This window comes from Vigna unguiculata, chromosome 4 (assembly GCF_004118075.2).
Source record: "Vigna unguiculata cultivar IT97K-499-35 chromosome 4, ASM411807v1, whole genome shotgun sequence".
NCBI lineage: Eukaryota > Viridiplantae > Streptophyta > Magnoliopsida > Fabales > Fabaceae > Vigna > Vigna unguiculata.
Genome location: NC_040282.1, coordinates 533,843 through 551,822, shown reverse-complemented (window position 1 = coordinate 551,822; position 17,980 = coordinate 533,843). Strand labels below are relative to the sequence as shown.

The window sequence follows — 17,980 nt, the reverse complement described above, 5'->3', positions numbered from 1 at the left end:
TTTTTCAGATTTTAGAAAATCTGCATTTATGGTTTAATCATTAATTTCAGCAGCCAAACTTGAATTTTAAGAATGTCTGGCCCGTGATTTGGATCTGCCCAAATCTTAAAACGGAACATTGTTCAAGGGAAAAGTTACAAAATAATGTACTGCGTGTGTTTGTGAAATGGAATTATAAAGATCGAATGTGAATGCCATATTGTATGTGTTTAGAAATTCTTGGTTGTTCATAAACTGCCCGAGTGAATTTTTACAATGGAGCTGAAAATTACATGGGATTGAATGTATCGTTAAAAATACATGTTTATGGAACAAGGGTTTTGCCTCACAAAAAGAATCGATCAATCAAATATGAATCACTTGGCAATATTAATTGATATGCCAACACCCTTGCTTCAAAAATAGGAGCCATTGTGCCTCAAAATTTGGGGGCAGAGACACAAGACAAAAAAGACAGAAATTGTGTATGCTGAATGAAGCCATTTCTTGATTACTCAGATCTCTTTGATTGACGCCATTGGAACAAGCATTTGGATAAAGAAGTGAGGAATGAGCCTCTTGTAGGCATGCCTTTCCTTCCATACAAATGTTTTCCTCCTAAGTCTGTGAAAACTGGTGCCACATCTTGCCTTTTTGGTATTCTCTCTATCTGAAGAATATGCAGTAAACAAAATTTGGTTAACAAAAAGGAATGCATGGTTCCAACTTTCCCTTCATAATTGATACCATAAAAACATTAAGAATACACTCTTCTGAACACAGTTTATTATCATTAGAAATTTATTGAAGTTCACAAGTTTTACTTCTCATTTAATTAGTTTCATTTATGATTTACTAGTTTGTTATAAAATTTAACAAATAATGAAGAATGTGTTAGTATGTTATGAATGGTTTTCTAGTATAGTAGCATTTGGAATGGAAAGGTCAGGGTAATAATGACAGCATTTTGTGTCAACTTGTAAAGTCAAGCAAAAGTAGAATAAAACCCTGGCCAATTTACCTTGTTGATTTTTCCATCTTTCAAATAGTAGATAATGCCAGACCAATTGATAGATTGGGAAAAATGAGAACGAATTGCAGATAGAGGGTATAGACAGTTATCCACCAGCATTGCAATGAATACCTGCTCAAGAGATATGTTAATTAAATCATACTTTCCCAACTATTATTTCACATTCCGTGGCATCATATTAATTTAATATTCACATATTATAGTGTTCTTTACAACAAGTTCATGCAACCCTTTATTTCATTGCAATGCCTTGTTGAAACGAGTAACATGTCCGAGATAACATCATTAATCCATCAATGTATAAAGCAAACTTGGTGAAACTTTTTTTTTTTTGTGTGTGTGCTTTTGTTTGAGAACCTGAAGAAGAAGTACTTACTTTACACCAATTATAAGAAGCCAAAGAAAGTGGAGGTGCCTCTGGGGACAATATGTTGCAAAGTAGAACTTCTATCCTTGTCAAGTTCCACATTGAGAAAAGCGAAACAAAAGTGCATGTGACTAGGAGCCACACCATGTTTAACCCTGAGGAAAGACAGACCTTAAAAGCTTAAGTTCATCTGAAAAATCAGTTTTCTTTCTCTCACAGAATAGAGGATAAGAAAATGATGGCATAAATAATAACTTAAATCAAGCACCAATATATTATGCAAGTGCATGCTACTTCTCCACTAAAATATTGAGACCAATCACAAGAGTTTCCACCTATCACTTCAAATATTTGGAGAAGTTTCCTTGTTCTGTTTCAGCATCCTGCCCTTTTTCTGCACGTGATACAACACTAATAACAAAGGAAAAAGTAGTGTTCTCACCGATTGAAGAGTAGCTTAATTCTTCAATTGAGTTTCCCCTGGCGTTAAACCTTAGTGCTGCTGCAACATGAATCACTGCCATGCAGTATGGTGCTACAAATGACCATGACAAATAACAGTGAACAGCAAACAATGCACGGTTCATTATTTGGTTGACTCTGGTAACATATGACTCCAGAACAAATGTTTGTTTCCTCAAATAATTCCAGTACCTGCAAAAGTTTGAATGATTAAGGGAGAATATGAGCTGAAACTTTACTTTCAGGACAGAAATAATCACAAACCTTCCAAAATTAAGATCACTTGCAAGGGGATGAGGAAAGACAGCAACCGGTGGAGAACTGATTAGCTTCTTGTGAGCCCCTGAAGAGGACAAAATCATTGCAATTTGAGTGACCATGAAAAAACATTGATTATGACAAAGTGTTAGTCTCAAAGATATACCGGCTATGGCAGCTAGAGTCATGTCATCAGAATATCCACCGTCTCTAAGTCCTGACACTACACCACAGTTATCTTTCCTAAAGTCTTCAGAATGCATCTGGAGGAAAGCTAAACAGTGAGAATGTAAGAATTTCTATGAACTAATGAAAATAAAGGTAGAAGAAGCCACTTGCCATCATGCACCCTCCCCACAAAAAGAATGTTTGTCCACCAGTGGCAAAGCCCATTGAACAAGGCTGTAGAACAAAACAAAAATGGGAACGAGTTGAGTAAGCAAAATAGAACATTTATGTGTTGTGTTCGTGACAGCATTAGTAGAAGTCAAATGATCTGTTGCTAAAATCATAACATGTTTCAAATTAACAATTGTAACAGCTAACTCCAAACAAACCGATGAGGTAATGCTGCAGATATTAGGATATATATATATAAATCCAAAGCAAGTTGTGTACCATATGGTATTCATAGATGCAGTAACTCCCTAGACTTCCAGATGGTAAATCAAGAGGGTATCCGGTTTGAATGAATATCTGTTAAGCATCATAAATTGAAAGAGTGTAGCCAAATAGTTGTAAGCAAGTGTTAACTGAAAGTGTTTGAATTAAATGTGTGAGAAAAGAACCACTAGAAGAAAAGTGTTTGAAGTTGTACATCAGGGTTCTTTTGCATTTCACGAACGAGTGCTCCAATTGATCCAGGATGTAGCCTAACATCATCATCTAAAAACAGCACATACTTGCTGCCTCTGTGCATTGCCTCTACTCCAACCTGTCATAATAGTGAAGTTGGTAAAATGCATAGCAAACTACCAAATTAACAAGAATGAAATTTCTCTGACATTCCATATCAGTAAGTAAATGTAGGTCCTTAGATGTATTTTCTATGCAAGGTTTATATGGATAATATGGTTTTTCAACAACTACACAATCAAACAGCTAAAGATGCATCAGCATGATCATGTATTGAATAACAGCAAAATTTAAGGATGGAAAGAAGTTTCAAAATATACCATGGTCTACTATACATTTGAAAATTACTGGGACAAAGTATAAGAAGAACTCATTACCAACTGATTGTGAATTTTTTGACTACAAGTTGATGACAAACCAGCTACTATAATCCTAGCATCAACAGAACCCTGCAGGCATTAAGCAGTGAGTAAGATGCAGAAAATAACAAAGGCATCAAAAAATTAGAATCAAGTCTTAAAAAGAGTTTTCACGTGTACCCCTAAATCTGCTAATAGTTTTGATACAGCATTGTATGCAGGATCCTCTACACTTTCAACCACCAAAAGAAATTCTAGAGGGCCACCGTAAAGAGATGTTAACTGTAAAACAACATAATTAATCATAACAACGAAACAGTTCCTTTTAAAATGAGAAGCTGGGCAGGGAAAAATGTTCATCATGGAAAAATACTTCATTGGGTCAAGAAGTTGCAGTGGTATGTGTCCTATACCTGAGTCTTCCAGTTATGTAGATTGTGTTCTCCAAATCCTTTAAGGGGCATAATTACTGTTACTCTAGGAAGATCAATCTGATTGGAATGTTCAAGTTCATTAATATCATGACAGAGGAATGCAAAGCTATTGCCATTCCGCATATTCTTCTTTATTCTATTTATTTCTCTGTTCCTGCAAGACAAAAATCACCTCCTCTAAATTTCTTTTGTACACAATGATAATTGAGTTTCCTAATCCTGTTTTACATCTGAGTACCTGACAAATGAAGCACAGGCCCACCCTAAAGCTAGGAGTAAGCAAATTAAACATCCCTACATGATGAAAACTCAAATCAGGTTAGTGTGACAAAGTGCATGGTCTATTTTTTCTTAAGAAACAACAAGTGTGATACAATTTGAAGGAAAAATATGTGAATTAATGGACTAAATGAGTTTCAATTTTCATTTCAAGATCTTCCTAGAACAAACAAGATTGAAGCAAATGAGAACCTGCGCCTGAATGAAAATGGCCAGAGGAGATGAGAAATCTGTGCTGACACGGAAGAGGAAGAAATCGAGAGAGTCTAAGGAAACCATTGTGATTTTTTTTTTTTGGTTTTCTGAATTTTTGTTCCTTGAGGACTCTCCGATTCCTACAACACAAAACACAGGCCGGGGTGTTTTATTTAATGGAATGAGCCTAAGCTATTTCTGTCTCTGCATCATCATTTGCACCACACAACAAAATTAAACACAACACCACTATTTTATTTCTCTCTCTCTCTTTCTGCTATTTTAAGACCCTATCTCATGGGAAAGGGAGAAGTTACCATTGGATTAGTGATTATTAATAGTCTTGGGTATTAGATGTTTCACAATCCTTTTTCAAATTAGTTTCCTTTTCCTACCCAAACTATTCACTAATTAACATGTCATACTATGTCCCTTCTTTTATTAATTGTTTTGCATGCATGCATGCAGGAACATCATTGTTTAACATTGAGAACTGTTAAATATTTCTATCCCTTGAAATAGAAATTTCAAAGCTATGTTTAATTATATTATTTAAATTTACTAATGTTGTATTATAAAATTATATTTATTCTATATATAGTCCTTCAATCATAAGTGAAAACATTTTTTTCAAATTCTTTTCTCTTTCTGGCTAAACTATTCACATCAATAAAACAAATTATAGAACTGTACTTTTCTGTTTTAAGTCCTATCATCGTATTAATAAAACAAATTTCGGATTTTTATTAAAGTAACAGTATGAAAACTATATATATTAAACTAAACTATTCTATTTATTGTAAATAAATTATATAATTAAGAATGATTATGTTTATACTATATGAAGTACTTAAAACTAACTTTCGAATAATTATCTAACCTTGTCATCTACATATTCACCAGTTGATATATTATACTCTACACAATAAATGTGACTATTATATATATTCTCTTCAACTTGTATCATTCTTTATTCATTTACTTAAAATAAGATGAAAATAGACAAATATCATATAATATACACATCTCAAAACATAGAAACTAAATAAATATTACTTCATTACTCAAATGTTTCCCAAGGAAAAATAATGGAGAATTTTTCAACAATAAAATCACTACAACAATGTTTCCGGCACACTACAACAATATTTCTTGAAGATACAGAAGAAAGTAGTTCTCTAGGCTAGTCATAGAACTTGTTCATCATCTTCAGAAGAAACTCGTTCTCTAAGCATAGAAAATTTATCAGGTAAAGTATATAATGGTCCATCACTTGTAGAAGTAGAACCTTGGAATGCAAGTCCTAAGGTGTATCCTAGAGCACGAGCCACTGGAACAGCCACTGCATTCCCAACTTGAATGTACCTATTAACCAAAATATCAAATTATTAAAACAACCTCTAAAAAAAACACACATATCAAACAAATAATGCATTACCTCGCTTTGACTGGTCCACACAACTTGTAAAAATCTGGAAAACCTTGGAGTCGTGCATTTTCACGAATAGTCAACACTCTATCTTGTTCTGGGTGTAAAATTGCCTAAAGAACACAACTTTTATATTCAACAACAGACTATGTAAACAACCATTCTGAATTGCAAATAGATGATAACATACCTGATTGTGAGGCTCTGCTCGTGTCACAACAGTTGGAACTGTTTCATCCCACCATAACCGAGCAAAAGGTCTGAAAAAATCATAGGGCATTATAGTTAATGATTCAAAACTTAATACGAAAACATAAGAAACCTTTCCACGTCAATTTTGTATTGGAATAGCGTGGAATAGAAAAGCAGGATCATAAGGGCTTAAAATCCAAATTGATAAAAAATTACTTACTTTGACGAAGTTCCGTTCACAAAAGACATGGCATAATCGGGAACCTGTAAAGCAATGTTTATAAAGAATTAATTAGGCACTTGATCATTTAAAGGATAACTTTTATTTGACAAATAAAAAAATAAGTACAATGGCTTGTAGAATAAAACATATAATTATTAGAATGGACTCTCGAAAGTCATGTTTACCAATGGTTTTCCGGAATCCAAATAAACACGTTCCACATCAGGATCCCACTCAACCTTGTTATCCGTTCCTACAAGAACACCTGGTAAATCCCTAAAACATGCACCCTGATAACAACAAAAAATACTATTATAGAACTAAACTTAAAAATAAGACTATATAAATAATAATAGATAAATTACAAATGACCATGAACAATACCTTCTTTTGAGGAATCCTACACACTCGCTGATAATCATCCGCATTCAATTCTAAGGGACGATGATCATAAAGCAAATTCTTCGATGATTTTGGTTTGCTTTGAATCCTTAACATTTCTGCATCACACTTAACGCAATCATTCATTGGAAAGTTTATCACATAATCATAAAATATAGTGTCAGAAATATCATAGGTACCTAGTATCAAGCTTATCATAACCATCTAGTCTGTTAACAACTTAGTTACATAGAAAATAATTTGAGAAGCAATAACAACATTTAAAGATATTAACTAATTTTCAAAGAAATTGTTAAGAAATTAAATTTAAGTATAACTCAAACTTTACAAAATTGACTTGTAAAATAAAATTTACACCCACATATATATTGTAAATTAATTTTATCTTTAATTAATGAGACTTACAACACATTTCATCACGCTAAAGCATATTTCACTAAGATGGGCTTTAATTCACACCTCTAATATCATGTTAAAAAATGAATATAAATCTAATTCAACCCCACAAAACTAACTTATAAGATATTACATCTACTTATATATTATGAATTGATATTATCTTTAATCAATGTAAAGCTTCCAACAAAAATTTAAAGTTCTAACGAGGAAAACTCCCCAGGCAGACTTTAATTGAAGTATCATACATACTTTATAGATCATATGCATAAACAAAATAATGTATTACCACTTTTGGTTGATCTAATGAATCGTTGGAACTCTGTTTCAGCAGGTTTGCAATATTTCATTTCATCACGATGTTCATTATTTTGAACCTGAACATTAAAAAAATTTACTACAATAAACTAACACAATAAGAATAGATAAGGGCTTGGGAAAAACCGAAAAAATGACTTTAAAGTATACCGGAGGAAGGTCAGAAATGGCATCTTTTAATAGTAGCTTTTTCTGTAGTTGAACGGTATGTCCTTCGTCGTAGGCTACTGTGTTGGTCTGCAAGCAAGACAGTATCACAAACTTTAATGAATGAGTAGGCAAGTTCAACTAATAGCCTTTAACCAACAATCTATTGCATACCTCAAATTCTACGGGAATAACACCCCTCACAATAACATCATGAGTTGGGAGTGGAAATTGAGGCAATTTCTGCATCACATATATAAATTTATCACAGGCCATTCACCAATACTAAAATTTATTGATAAATAACTAACTATTAATGACCTGAGAAGGTGCAGCCCCCCATAAGAACATGCGCAAACGAAACTGAGGAAGTCCATAAGAGCCTGCAGCCATAATTCCCAGACGCGCTTGATAATTCATTGAAATGAGACGACCCAAAGCATATCTCCCAAGAAAGCCATCCGCAAATTTAACGATATCAACCACATTTTCCATTAATGTAAATTTGGGCTTAAGGTATTGAACAAAATCCATAAAAACAACCATTTGTTTGTTCTTCTCATCATCTAAAGGATTCTCTTTGTTTCTGAACCGGTTGAAACCACTGATACCTTGACAAGGGGGTCCACCACAAATCACATCAACATTTCCCTATTCAACCACAGCACCAATAACATAATTACACCAAACTCAAATACAGCTCTTAAAGAAATAAAGAAATAATACACAAACTGAACTACAACTTACTGGCAAAGGCAATCTATTTGACCTAAAGCCTTGAGTGACAAATTCATTAATTTTGTTCTTACAATGCCTGTTGAAAATATAATATTTAAATTAGTAAATAACCATTGCATATAAGTAATAATGAACACGGTATAGTAGCAAAAGCATTATTAAGAATTATAAATTACTATCATTGACGAAAAAGTAATAAAACAAATTTAAATAGATAGCATTTATCAATACGAACAAGTTTGTAAAATACTTCAACATACTTTAAACCTTCAATTGGTTCCCAAGAATCGGCATCAGACCCATAACCCTTCCAATGAACCTACAAACCAAAATCAATGTAAACAAGCTAAGCAGACACATAAAAGAAGTTACAATTCCAACCTGAGAAGAAAAACTAGTGGCAAAAAGACTACCTTAAAGTACAACCCTTGATCTTTTTTATTATTTGGATCACCATAACAGACAGCAAGGATTTCAGAAACTTCAAATATTTCACCATGTTCACCATCACTTCCATCTTCATCAGTCTCTTCGGCATCATCTTCTTCCACCTCACTAAAAAGATTCACATATTTCTCATGTGACACCTTATTTTCAACTAGATCAAAATAACTACATAATTTTTGCCACTCCTTCAATAATGAAAGAAAACATTCTGCTGATTCATTTCTGACCTGATTTTAGTAAACAGTCAAGATAATCAGTCCAAAATAATAATAAGGAACCCATTCAATCATACAATTTGAAAATAACTCGCGCGTGTGGCTTTTAGCATAGTAAAAACAAGAAAATTAAAATTACCTCAGTCTCAGGGTGATTTAATTTAAGAGACTCACAAGCATGTTTGTTCATGTCTACAGCCCATTTCTGTTGGGACAAAAAGAAGACAATATCAACAACGACACAGCCAAAACAAAAATTCAAAGAATTGTATTAGTAAAAACAAATAAAGAACTCACTGTAACGAGATTCACGCCAGATAAATGTCCACCCAGACACAACCCAGTTGACATTGCTCCACAACCAGAATATAAATCTAGTAGTCTCACCTCCATATCTCTACTCTCATGAGGGAGGGAGGCATCCTTAGATTGGGAGTCTACCTCACACTTTTCAACCCCATTAGTATCGCTGGATATTATAGAACAACTCTCGCTACTAGTTTCATCATTTTCTTTAAATAATAAAAAAAAAAAACATATCAAAAGTGAGATGTCACTCAAAAAATTACTGATATAAATAATTTAATAATTAATTATACAAATAAATAAAATGAAACCTGATGGTAAGTTAATAAAAGTGGAGTATGGCAAAAGATATTGTGTATCACAATAATAATCACAAGAAATGGTTTCCTTCTTCAAATTGAAATCCATCTGCAATTGAATTAAATTATTAAAAAAACAAATAACTAATACTATTAATGATTACAATAAAAAAAAAAAAGTGATGAAAAAAATATAGAATCAACCAGCACACGTACATTTAATGGTAATCTAACAATGTTAAGTTTTTCAACTAGACAATCCAACGGGTTGTCATCCTGAACTTCAGAAAAGAAAACTCGCTTTGGTTCAATAAGATATGCCAGTTTTTTAATGACCTGAAAAGTAAAAAGGTATTAAAAGAAATTCATCAGCTAATAATTACAAACAAGTATCACATCAGATCTTAAAACATAAAACAAACTATAACTCACAGTGTCTTTAGCCCGATAATACCATTGTGCGGTGAAGTACATTGATCCATCAATAGCTTCAAATAACTCAACAATTTTACAAATGTAACTGTCTTCCCCTTCATCCGCCTAAATATAAAATAAAAAAGTTTGCAATCGCAACTTAACAATTGTCCAAGAATATATTTAATGGAGAAAAAAACTATAATTCTAAAATCAGTCTGTCTCACTTTAACATGGGCATCATCATAAAGTTTGTATGTTGTAGATCCATCAACCTCAGCACAAGTGTAGTGATGTCGAGCTTGAAGAATCTCCTCATCTTCGTCCTGTTTCCTGTGCGTACAAAATAAAAGCAAAAAGAAGGTTTCAATAGATTTTGAACAAAACCGCAAAGTGGTTTCAATAAAGAGGGAAGCGACTCGTCATAATCAATTAGGCAGTCTCTTAAGTTCAAACATTTAATATACCTGCTTGATCTCGACCCAGTAGACTGTTTCTTTTCCTATCAAAAAAAATTAAGAATATGATTAGGAAACTTCGGAAGTTGTAATAAATGATTCATTATATATACTAAATTTATCCAAGACATACATGCATGAACAAATTGCATAAAACCATATGACAACATTTAAGAAATGAATTTGCATGTATAAGATTGAATCAGAATTCAACACCACAATTCAACAGACTCAGATATTGAAGCGCTAACATTATGTTTTTTTTTTCTTTTTCTTCTTACCTTCTCCTGGTACCGTTTCGGCCAGCGCCTTCTGGCTTCATCAACAGGAACAGGCTCTCCGATGAATCTTGCACTGCACTCTTCCACATCAGGTGTTGCTGGTGTCACATCCATGAAGGTTGATGTCTCTTCTTTGACAGCAGATGAAGGCGCGTCAACAGCTTCAGCCTTAGTTTCACCAGAACCACCACCGGAAGTGACATTCCGAGTAACACGACGCTTGACGGAGGAGACTGGGGAAGGAGAACTGAGAGTGACGGTGGCAGCGGAGGAACGAGTAACACGCTTGACGGAGGAGATTGGAGAAGGAGAAGAGGAAGACCTTGTTTTGCGCTTGGTGGACATGGCTGAAGCGGCGGCGCTGAATTGTGGCAGAAAAAAAAAAACACAGAATAGGGATAGATGTTTGTTAAGTTGTGATTTATTCAGAAATGTGGGACAGTATTAATAAGACTGAAGAATTGGGCGGTGAAATTTTGAAAAGTGAAAATAATGAGCGGGAAGATGAAAATGAGTGTGATGGAATGGCCTCATGCGCATGCCATGCGCAGGTTTGGAAAGAAATTTTTTGACGAATCGACTTGTTCTGTGAGTCTATTGGGTGAAATTGCGGTTAAGCCTCGGTATCCGAACTCAATTCATTAATTCATTAATGATTTTATGTTTTAATTATTTGGTTATATTTGTTTCTGTTTAAAAATATTAAATTAATCCTTTAATAATTTTTTAAAATTTTAATTTAGTCTCGATTTTAAAAATTGATATGATATTTCTTTTTTAAATTTTTTCAAACGGATCTATAATCTTTTATTAAAATTAACATTATCATTATGTTAATTATATGAATAAAACAAATTATCATTCTTAACGATTTCAATTTTAATAAAAATCATTTATTTATTTTAAAAAATTTAACAAAAATGACCTAATTTAATCAATATTTTAAAAATCAAGATTAAATTAAAAATGAAAAAAAAAACTAATTTGACAATTTTGAAATTATAGTTTCTATTGAAAAAAATCACGATAAAAATCCTGAAACTAATCACCATACAATGATGAACATAGCATCTGTATCTATATTTAAAACAATGATAACATAATTATAAAGTACACAAATTATTTTACTATTTTATCATTAAAAGGATTTTTAAATTACAATACAAAATTCATATAATAAATAATAATAAATAAATAAATAAAGTACAGTAAAAAAAACAAAACAAAAAAAACAGAAGCTACCTAATAGTGAAAAGAGTCTTTCATGAAAACATTAAAAAATAAATGTTCACATTTGTGCATAAAATTACATTTTTTTGATTGCAACATAATTTCAATACAAAGACATACAAGTAAGGGATGGACTCTTCTTGCTCTATTTGGTTTCAGTGACAGAAACCCAACATGCGGAAATCTATAAAGAAAGTTAAAATTTTAATATAGAGAAACACATTACTGTTGAAAACTTTATTTCAGAAGAAAGAAATTAAACATAATAAAATATATTGTATATACCCATGCAAAAAATATATTAGATCGATTCTAAAACACTAAAACGTGTATTAAATTGGTTCATGAATCAATTTAATATGAGACGTAGTATATTTGTAACTTATTAAATTGATTACATGCAACCGACCTAATGTATTAATAGTAGATATTTTCTTATATGTGACCTAATGCAACCCAACATTTTCTAATGCACTAGAACGTGAATGTATCGCGATCAATTAGTTTAGATCGGCTGTGGTCTATTCAATCTAACAGATTGCGCACCTTTTAAAAAAGAAACAACAAGTATTAGATCGGTTATGGCCTTAACCGATCTAATATATTAGATCGGTTAAGGCCATAACCGATCTAATACTTGCTTTTTTTTTTAAGTGCGTTTTATAATTGCAACTAACCAAAACTTGTTGCATTCAAAACCAAAACAATACACACAGTGCATATCCAGCAATTTATAGAGTACATAATTAAACAACAATTCAAATCCAACAATGGATTTGACCAAAATATTTTCTAAGTGAAAGAAAACTAATACAACAAAGGAAAATATTTACATATAAACATTTTTATGCTGCGAGAAGTATTTGGCCCATTCAGTCCTTATTAATTTTCTCAGATCCTAATGGTTCAACATTGTTAAAAAACTGTAGTTCAAAGCAATGAATGCAAATTAGTTAAGTATTTGATAAAAACATGTTTCGAAGAGGAGTCTTTTGATTCATTACCTTATCCCAAAAATCTTTCAAAGCAGCACGAGCTATGGTTCACATCCAGTACATGACATAGTATCCACACTCAAAACTTCTTTTCTGCTTATTACACTAAGAAGATCAAATTTATAGTAATTAATATATGACAAAAAGTACAAATCATACAATATAAAGGATGGAAACTTGTACCTTTGGAGAAATCACTTTGAAATTTTGTGATAATGAAGTTGATTTACCACTCAACACATTGTACACATTTAGAGCAAAAGTTAAGTCACTAGTCAGTTACAACATATTTCATGACATAAATAACACATTATAAAGTTACTACGACATACCTTTGTAGTATATCATGGTTGAGGGGATGTGGTTGTGCAATGAGCATAACCAAACTACAGTATTCTTCATTGGACAAATAATCACCAATTGCCAGTGAGACCTAAACAAGAAATATAATTAGTGATTTGAATTAATAATTAATTAATAGCTAAAGTGACTAAGATGAACTTATGCATGAATATAAGGTGCCATGTAAATTCTTTTCTTTGTTTTCTCCATCTAATTTTTAATGTATGTTTGACATTCCATATGTTTATTTCCAGACTTTTGTATATCTTGAGGCTCAAGGAAACCATAGACATCCACATTCCCTGTTTTGGAAACATATTCGTTTACATACCTACATTCAAACCATTGAGTTTAAAGACAATTATTGATTTCACAATATAACATAAAATGTACTCACGATATCCATAGTTGAATAATTGTAATGTTCAGCATCTGATGCCCCTTGGATGATTTCGTACACATCGTTCATATGGACATATAGTGGTATATCACTATTGTCAACACCGAAGACTATTTTATCCCAAGAAATGGCAAATGGTTTTTGAAAAAGATCTCCGACTATGCCAGCCAACTCATGAATTGGACTAAAATTTAGCTTGGGTTGAGGCTGCGAATGGGCCTCAAGGCTAAAAGCACATGCAACTGAGCATTTTTGTCTGCTATGAACCTACAAAATATAATAACAAAGTCAAATACGAAGTTTGTGTTAAATTATGAAGTATATCATTGTAAAGAAGAAAAATATACCTACTTCTTTTTCAAAATAACCTTAACTAGCTATTTAGGCCATGAGATGAATGTTCCTAGTGCCTCTCCCACTATTTTGACCTCCTTTGTGGGCATTGGAACTGGAGTTGTGGCATCTCTAACATCTTCAACTACCACTCTAGCCAAATCATCCGACATTTGCACAGTAAGCATGGTTGATCCCCCTGGATATAATCTTCCAATGGCAACTAAACAAGGAGGGACCTCTCCAACATACAACTTACACTTGTTTGAGATATTCATCTTTATAACCTCTTTTTCATCGTCTTCTTGTACCAGGTTATGTTGTTAAGACATGGACTCCCATCGTTGATCAAATTCATGCCTTAATTCTTCAGCAACTTGTGCCTTTATCGTCTGAGTCAAGTGATCTATCATCTTAGGAGTGATAGGCCCTGTCTGTGTGGTGTTTTGCCGCTGATAACTTCCAAAGTATTATCTCACACCCACACCATAACCAGTAGTACGTACACGACCAGGGTGCTCTTCAGTACCTAGAGCATTGGTCAATATGTCTTAACGACCCTGAGGAACAAAACTTCCTTGTGTACTTTGCTCTACAAGAAAATCCTGTAAAAACAATATGTTACTCACAGCACAAAACATAATAAATTGTTAAGGCATAAAATGTTATTAACTTACAATTCTTTCAGTAGTAATTTTTTATTTCTTATATGTCATTTGCCCTCCTAGTTTAGTACGAGCCAACTTCTATTTCTTATGTCGGCTAAGAGGGGATGGAGGATTGAGCGGTCCTTCATTCGAACTTGTTGAATCCATTTATTGTTTTAGCTTTTCTTCCATTATTCTTTGCTCCAGCAAAAGATATCCTCCACGAGAAAGCCTTTGTGGTGTTTCATTTTTTCTTTGTATAGCTTGTGCTTTCTTTCGCTTTTCTTGTTGAAACAATAATGCATATAAATGGTTAATTTCATTACATATATATTTTTATAATAAAATACTATATAACAATAAAAATAATAAAATATACATCATTATTATTATAATATAAATAACAATCATCTAATTTTATCATTTAAAATATTTGTTTAGTTTATAAAATTTATCGAATCTCTACTTAACTTTCATAATCTTTCATTTCAAATTCATTCATTTATCATTATTTTTCTCTAATCCAAGCAAAACTCACTTCAATTTCTCTTTAAACCTACTAATGCCAAATACATCTTAAAAAGAAACATATACTCAGAAGACGAGATGTGATATTCTCAAACTAGATCTTTAACTTTGATAAAACTAGTTTTTTGAAGCTCCCATTCATTTTTAACCATAAGTAATGAGTCACAAGGATTGCACAGAGTAAAACCTTATACCCACTCTATTGAAGTATGGTAAATCCTTATTGAGGTAGGGTACTCCTTCGAGGTTGTTCAAGAACCCTAACCCTTCTTGGTTCACCAACATCTTCAGGTAACTTGTCCCTTTGTCTTGGCATGTCCTTTGATTCTCTACAATCCTCAGATAAGCTTTGTAAAGTTCCACACATAGATACTAGCGTCGTATGAAGAAGTTGATGCACATTGACCTGTCAAAGGTGTTCGAACAAACAATTCCAAGCTCTAAACCAAGGAGAAAACATTGTAACGTTTTCATGTTTCATATACGTAGTCCAATAATGTGAGCTAGTTTGAATAGAAAATAATGGAATGTCTTCTAACATCACAATACGACGTAAGACATACATTTTTGTACTAATTGAATAAAAAAACAATATCTTTTTTTACCAGTACCATATCCCAAAAGTACACATAAAGCAGACTTAGCTTATAATTTAGTATGCTCAACATGTGGTTTTAAAACAAAACAAGTACATCCAAAAACACACAAAGCAGAGTAATCAGGTGCATGACATACATTTTTTCAAAAGGATATGAATAATGTCTTTTTGAATAGGGATCTACATGAGGAAGTCCACATGATTCCACCACCAGGTGTCTCTCACAAATTTGGTGAAGTTTGCAAACTTCAAAAAGTTCTCTATGGTCTTAAACAAGCACCTCGTGCTTGGTTTCATAAATTTTCTAAACCAATGTATGACGTGTTTTGTTATCCTTATATGTTATATGTTGATGATATGAGTATTACTACTGATGATTTTGATGGAATTACATCTTTGAAAACTACATTGTCCCATCGTTTTGCTATGAAAGATTTGGGTTTACGGCGTTACTTTTTGGGTATTGAGGTTGTTTATTTTCCCAAAGGTTATCTATTGTCTCAATCCAAGTATATTGCTAACTTATTTGAGCGTGTTCGACTTACTAACAACAAGATTGTTGATACTCCTCTTGAGACAAGTGTACGATATTCCTCATTTGATATTGTTCCTTTGACTGATTATACTTTATATCAAACTATTGTTGGAAGTTTGGTTTACTATGACTCGTTGAGACATTACACATGTTATTCATGTTGTTAGTGAGTTTGTTTTAACTCCTACAATAGTTCATTGGGGTGTTATTCTTCATATTCTCAAGTATCTTTGGGTGGTGTATTTTTTTTTTTTGTGATTCACTTAGATCATGGAAGAGTAAGAAACAAGATGTTACATCTTGATCATCCACAAAAGCTAAGTATTGTGCTATGACTTTGACTACTTGTGAGGTTATTTTGTTGCGTTTGTTACTTGCAAATTTAGGTGTTTTTTTTAAGATCCTACATATCTACATTGTGACAATAAAAGTGTTACTCACATTGCTTCCAACTTTCGTTTTTTATTTGACAAACTATCGATGCATTTAGTCGTAGCATTGTAAGTTTGACGGGAATGTTAGCACAGGCTCATGTTTTAAACCCATTTAGTTTTAGCTCTTAGGGTTAGCCTGCCCCGTAAAATAGTAATTAAAATAGTAAAATTATGAATAATGAAAGGTGTATATAATTAAAAATATGGATCGGGCTTGCCTACCCTGCGTTAAAAATGCAAGCTCAAAAGTCTGGTCCGTCCCGCATAAGTTATGGTATGCGAGCATGCGAACCAACCCATTTTTTTTTTTAATTTCTCATGATGAAGCCTTCAATATTCAAGAAATTGGGAAACTTAACAAATTCACAAAATTAAGCAAAGACTCTGAGAAGTTGAATGACAAATTGATAATTCAACATTTTCATTATATTCATATTCGTACTTTGACATAAACAATGTATTATTCAAATTTTAGTACATTCAAAAATACGTAACCTTTGTCTTTTTGACTCATTCAAGAGTTTGGAAGAATCATACAGAAGTCTAAAAGGAAAGTAATAAATATACACTAGTGCAAGATTTTTTTCTTTTTATGTGGGCCGCGAGCCAATCGCACGAGCTACACTTTATGTGAAAAAGGCTTTTGTGAACTAGCAAACTCAATATCGGCCCATCTCCGCATTTTTTTTTTTGCGGGCTTGCTGAATGACCCATCAGACCAAACCTTCATTGCTACCTCTAATAATTATATATAGTTATAAATAAAATAAATTTAGTTATTGACATAAAAAATAGTATAAATAATATTGTGTATTATGAGCAATTATTTAAATTTGAAAAAGTAGATACTAAAATGATAAAACTAAAGAAATAGATTTTTTATACCTTTATATAAAAACTATATATAAAGACGTTATGTTATATGACCAGGTCCACTAGGCGCAACATTCATAAGCCAAAATAGAGGAAGAACTTTTAATTATGATTTACTATATTTATTATTATATATATAAGATAAGATAATTTATTATGTTATTTTTTCTTTCAACAAAAGAAAATATATTATATGAAAGAACAATTACTCTTATACAAAAATCTATTATGTATATCATGCAAAACTCATGTTTCTTAATATGTGTTTAACAATTTCTGTTTTAATATGCTAAATATAAATACAGAAAGCAGATGTATGTATTTTCTAAACATTTATAAATTATTTCAATTTTAGAAATGGTAATTAAAACAGTAAAATTAGAAAAAAATAAAAGGTGTTTACACTTATAAATATATAATTATAATTAAAATAAATTTAATTATTGAAATAAAATATTATAAATAATTATTTAAATTAAAAAAAATTACTAAAAAAATATTTTCTGTATAACGTTTAACTATTTAAATTTAAAAAATAATTACAAGAATCATAAAACTAAAAAATAACTTCATCAAATA

The 17,980-nt window shown here is 32.1% G+C and overlaps 2 protein-coding genes across 2 annotated transcripts; both read right to left on the bottom strand.

Annotated features, from left to right (window-relative positions):
- Positions 1–179: 179 nt before the first annotated feature.
- On the bottom strand, positions 180–4,381 carry LOC114182552. Its single transcript, XM_028069442.1, has 14 exons — positions 4,219–4,381; positions 3,986–4,041; positions 3,727–3,901; positions 3,494–3,595; positions 3,332–3,403; positions 2,917–3,033; positions 2,718–2,795; positions 2,439–2,501; positions 2,266–2,362; positions 2,106–2,184; positions 1,822–2,033; positions 1,389–1,534; positions 1,001–1,123; positions 180–649 (listed from the first exon to the last, which is right to left on the bottom strand). The coding sequence occupies exons 1-14, from the start codon at positions 4,303–4,305 to the stop codon at positions 491–493; spliced, it is 1,566 nt and encodes a 521-aa protein (XP_027925243.1). The 5' UTR covers positions 4,306–4,381; the 3' UTR covers positions 180–490.
- An 869-nt stretch (positions 4,382–5,250) lies between these two features.
- LOC114181065 (DNA (cytosine-5)-methyltransferase CMT3) lies at positions 5,251–10,913 on the bottom strand. Its single transcript, XM_028067395.1, has 21 exons — positions 10,487–10,913; positions 10,215–10,249; positions 9,975–10,080; positions 9,766–9,873; positions 9,550–9,669; positions 9,346–9,442; positions 9,026–9,240; positions 8,868–8,933; positions 8,480–8,740; positions 8,327–8,385; positions 8,076–8,142; positions 7,650–7,979; positions 7,503–7,571; positions 7,332–7,418; positions 7,153–7,240; positions 6,450–6,565; positions 6,251–6,355; positions 6,063–6,106; positions 5,841–5,910; positions 5,660–5,763; positions 5,251–5,586 (listed from the first exon to the last, which is right to left on the bottom strand). The coding sequence occupies exons 1-21, from the start codon at positions 10,829–10,831 to the stop codon at positions 5,409–5,411; spliced, it is 2,670 nt and encodes an 889-aa protein (XP_027923196.1). The 5' UTR covers positions 10,832–10,913; the 3' UTR covers positions 5,251–5,408.
- Positions 10,914–17,980: the final 7,067 nt, after the last annotated feature.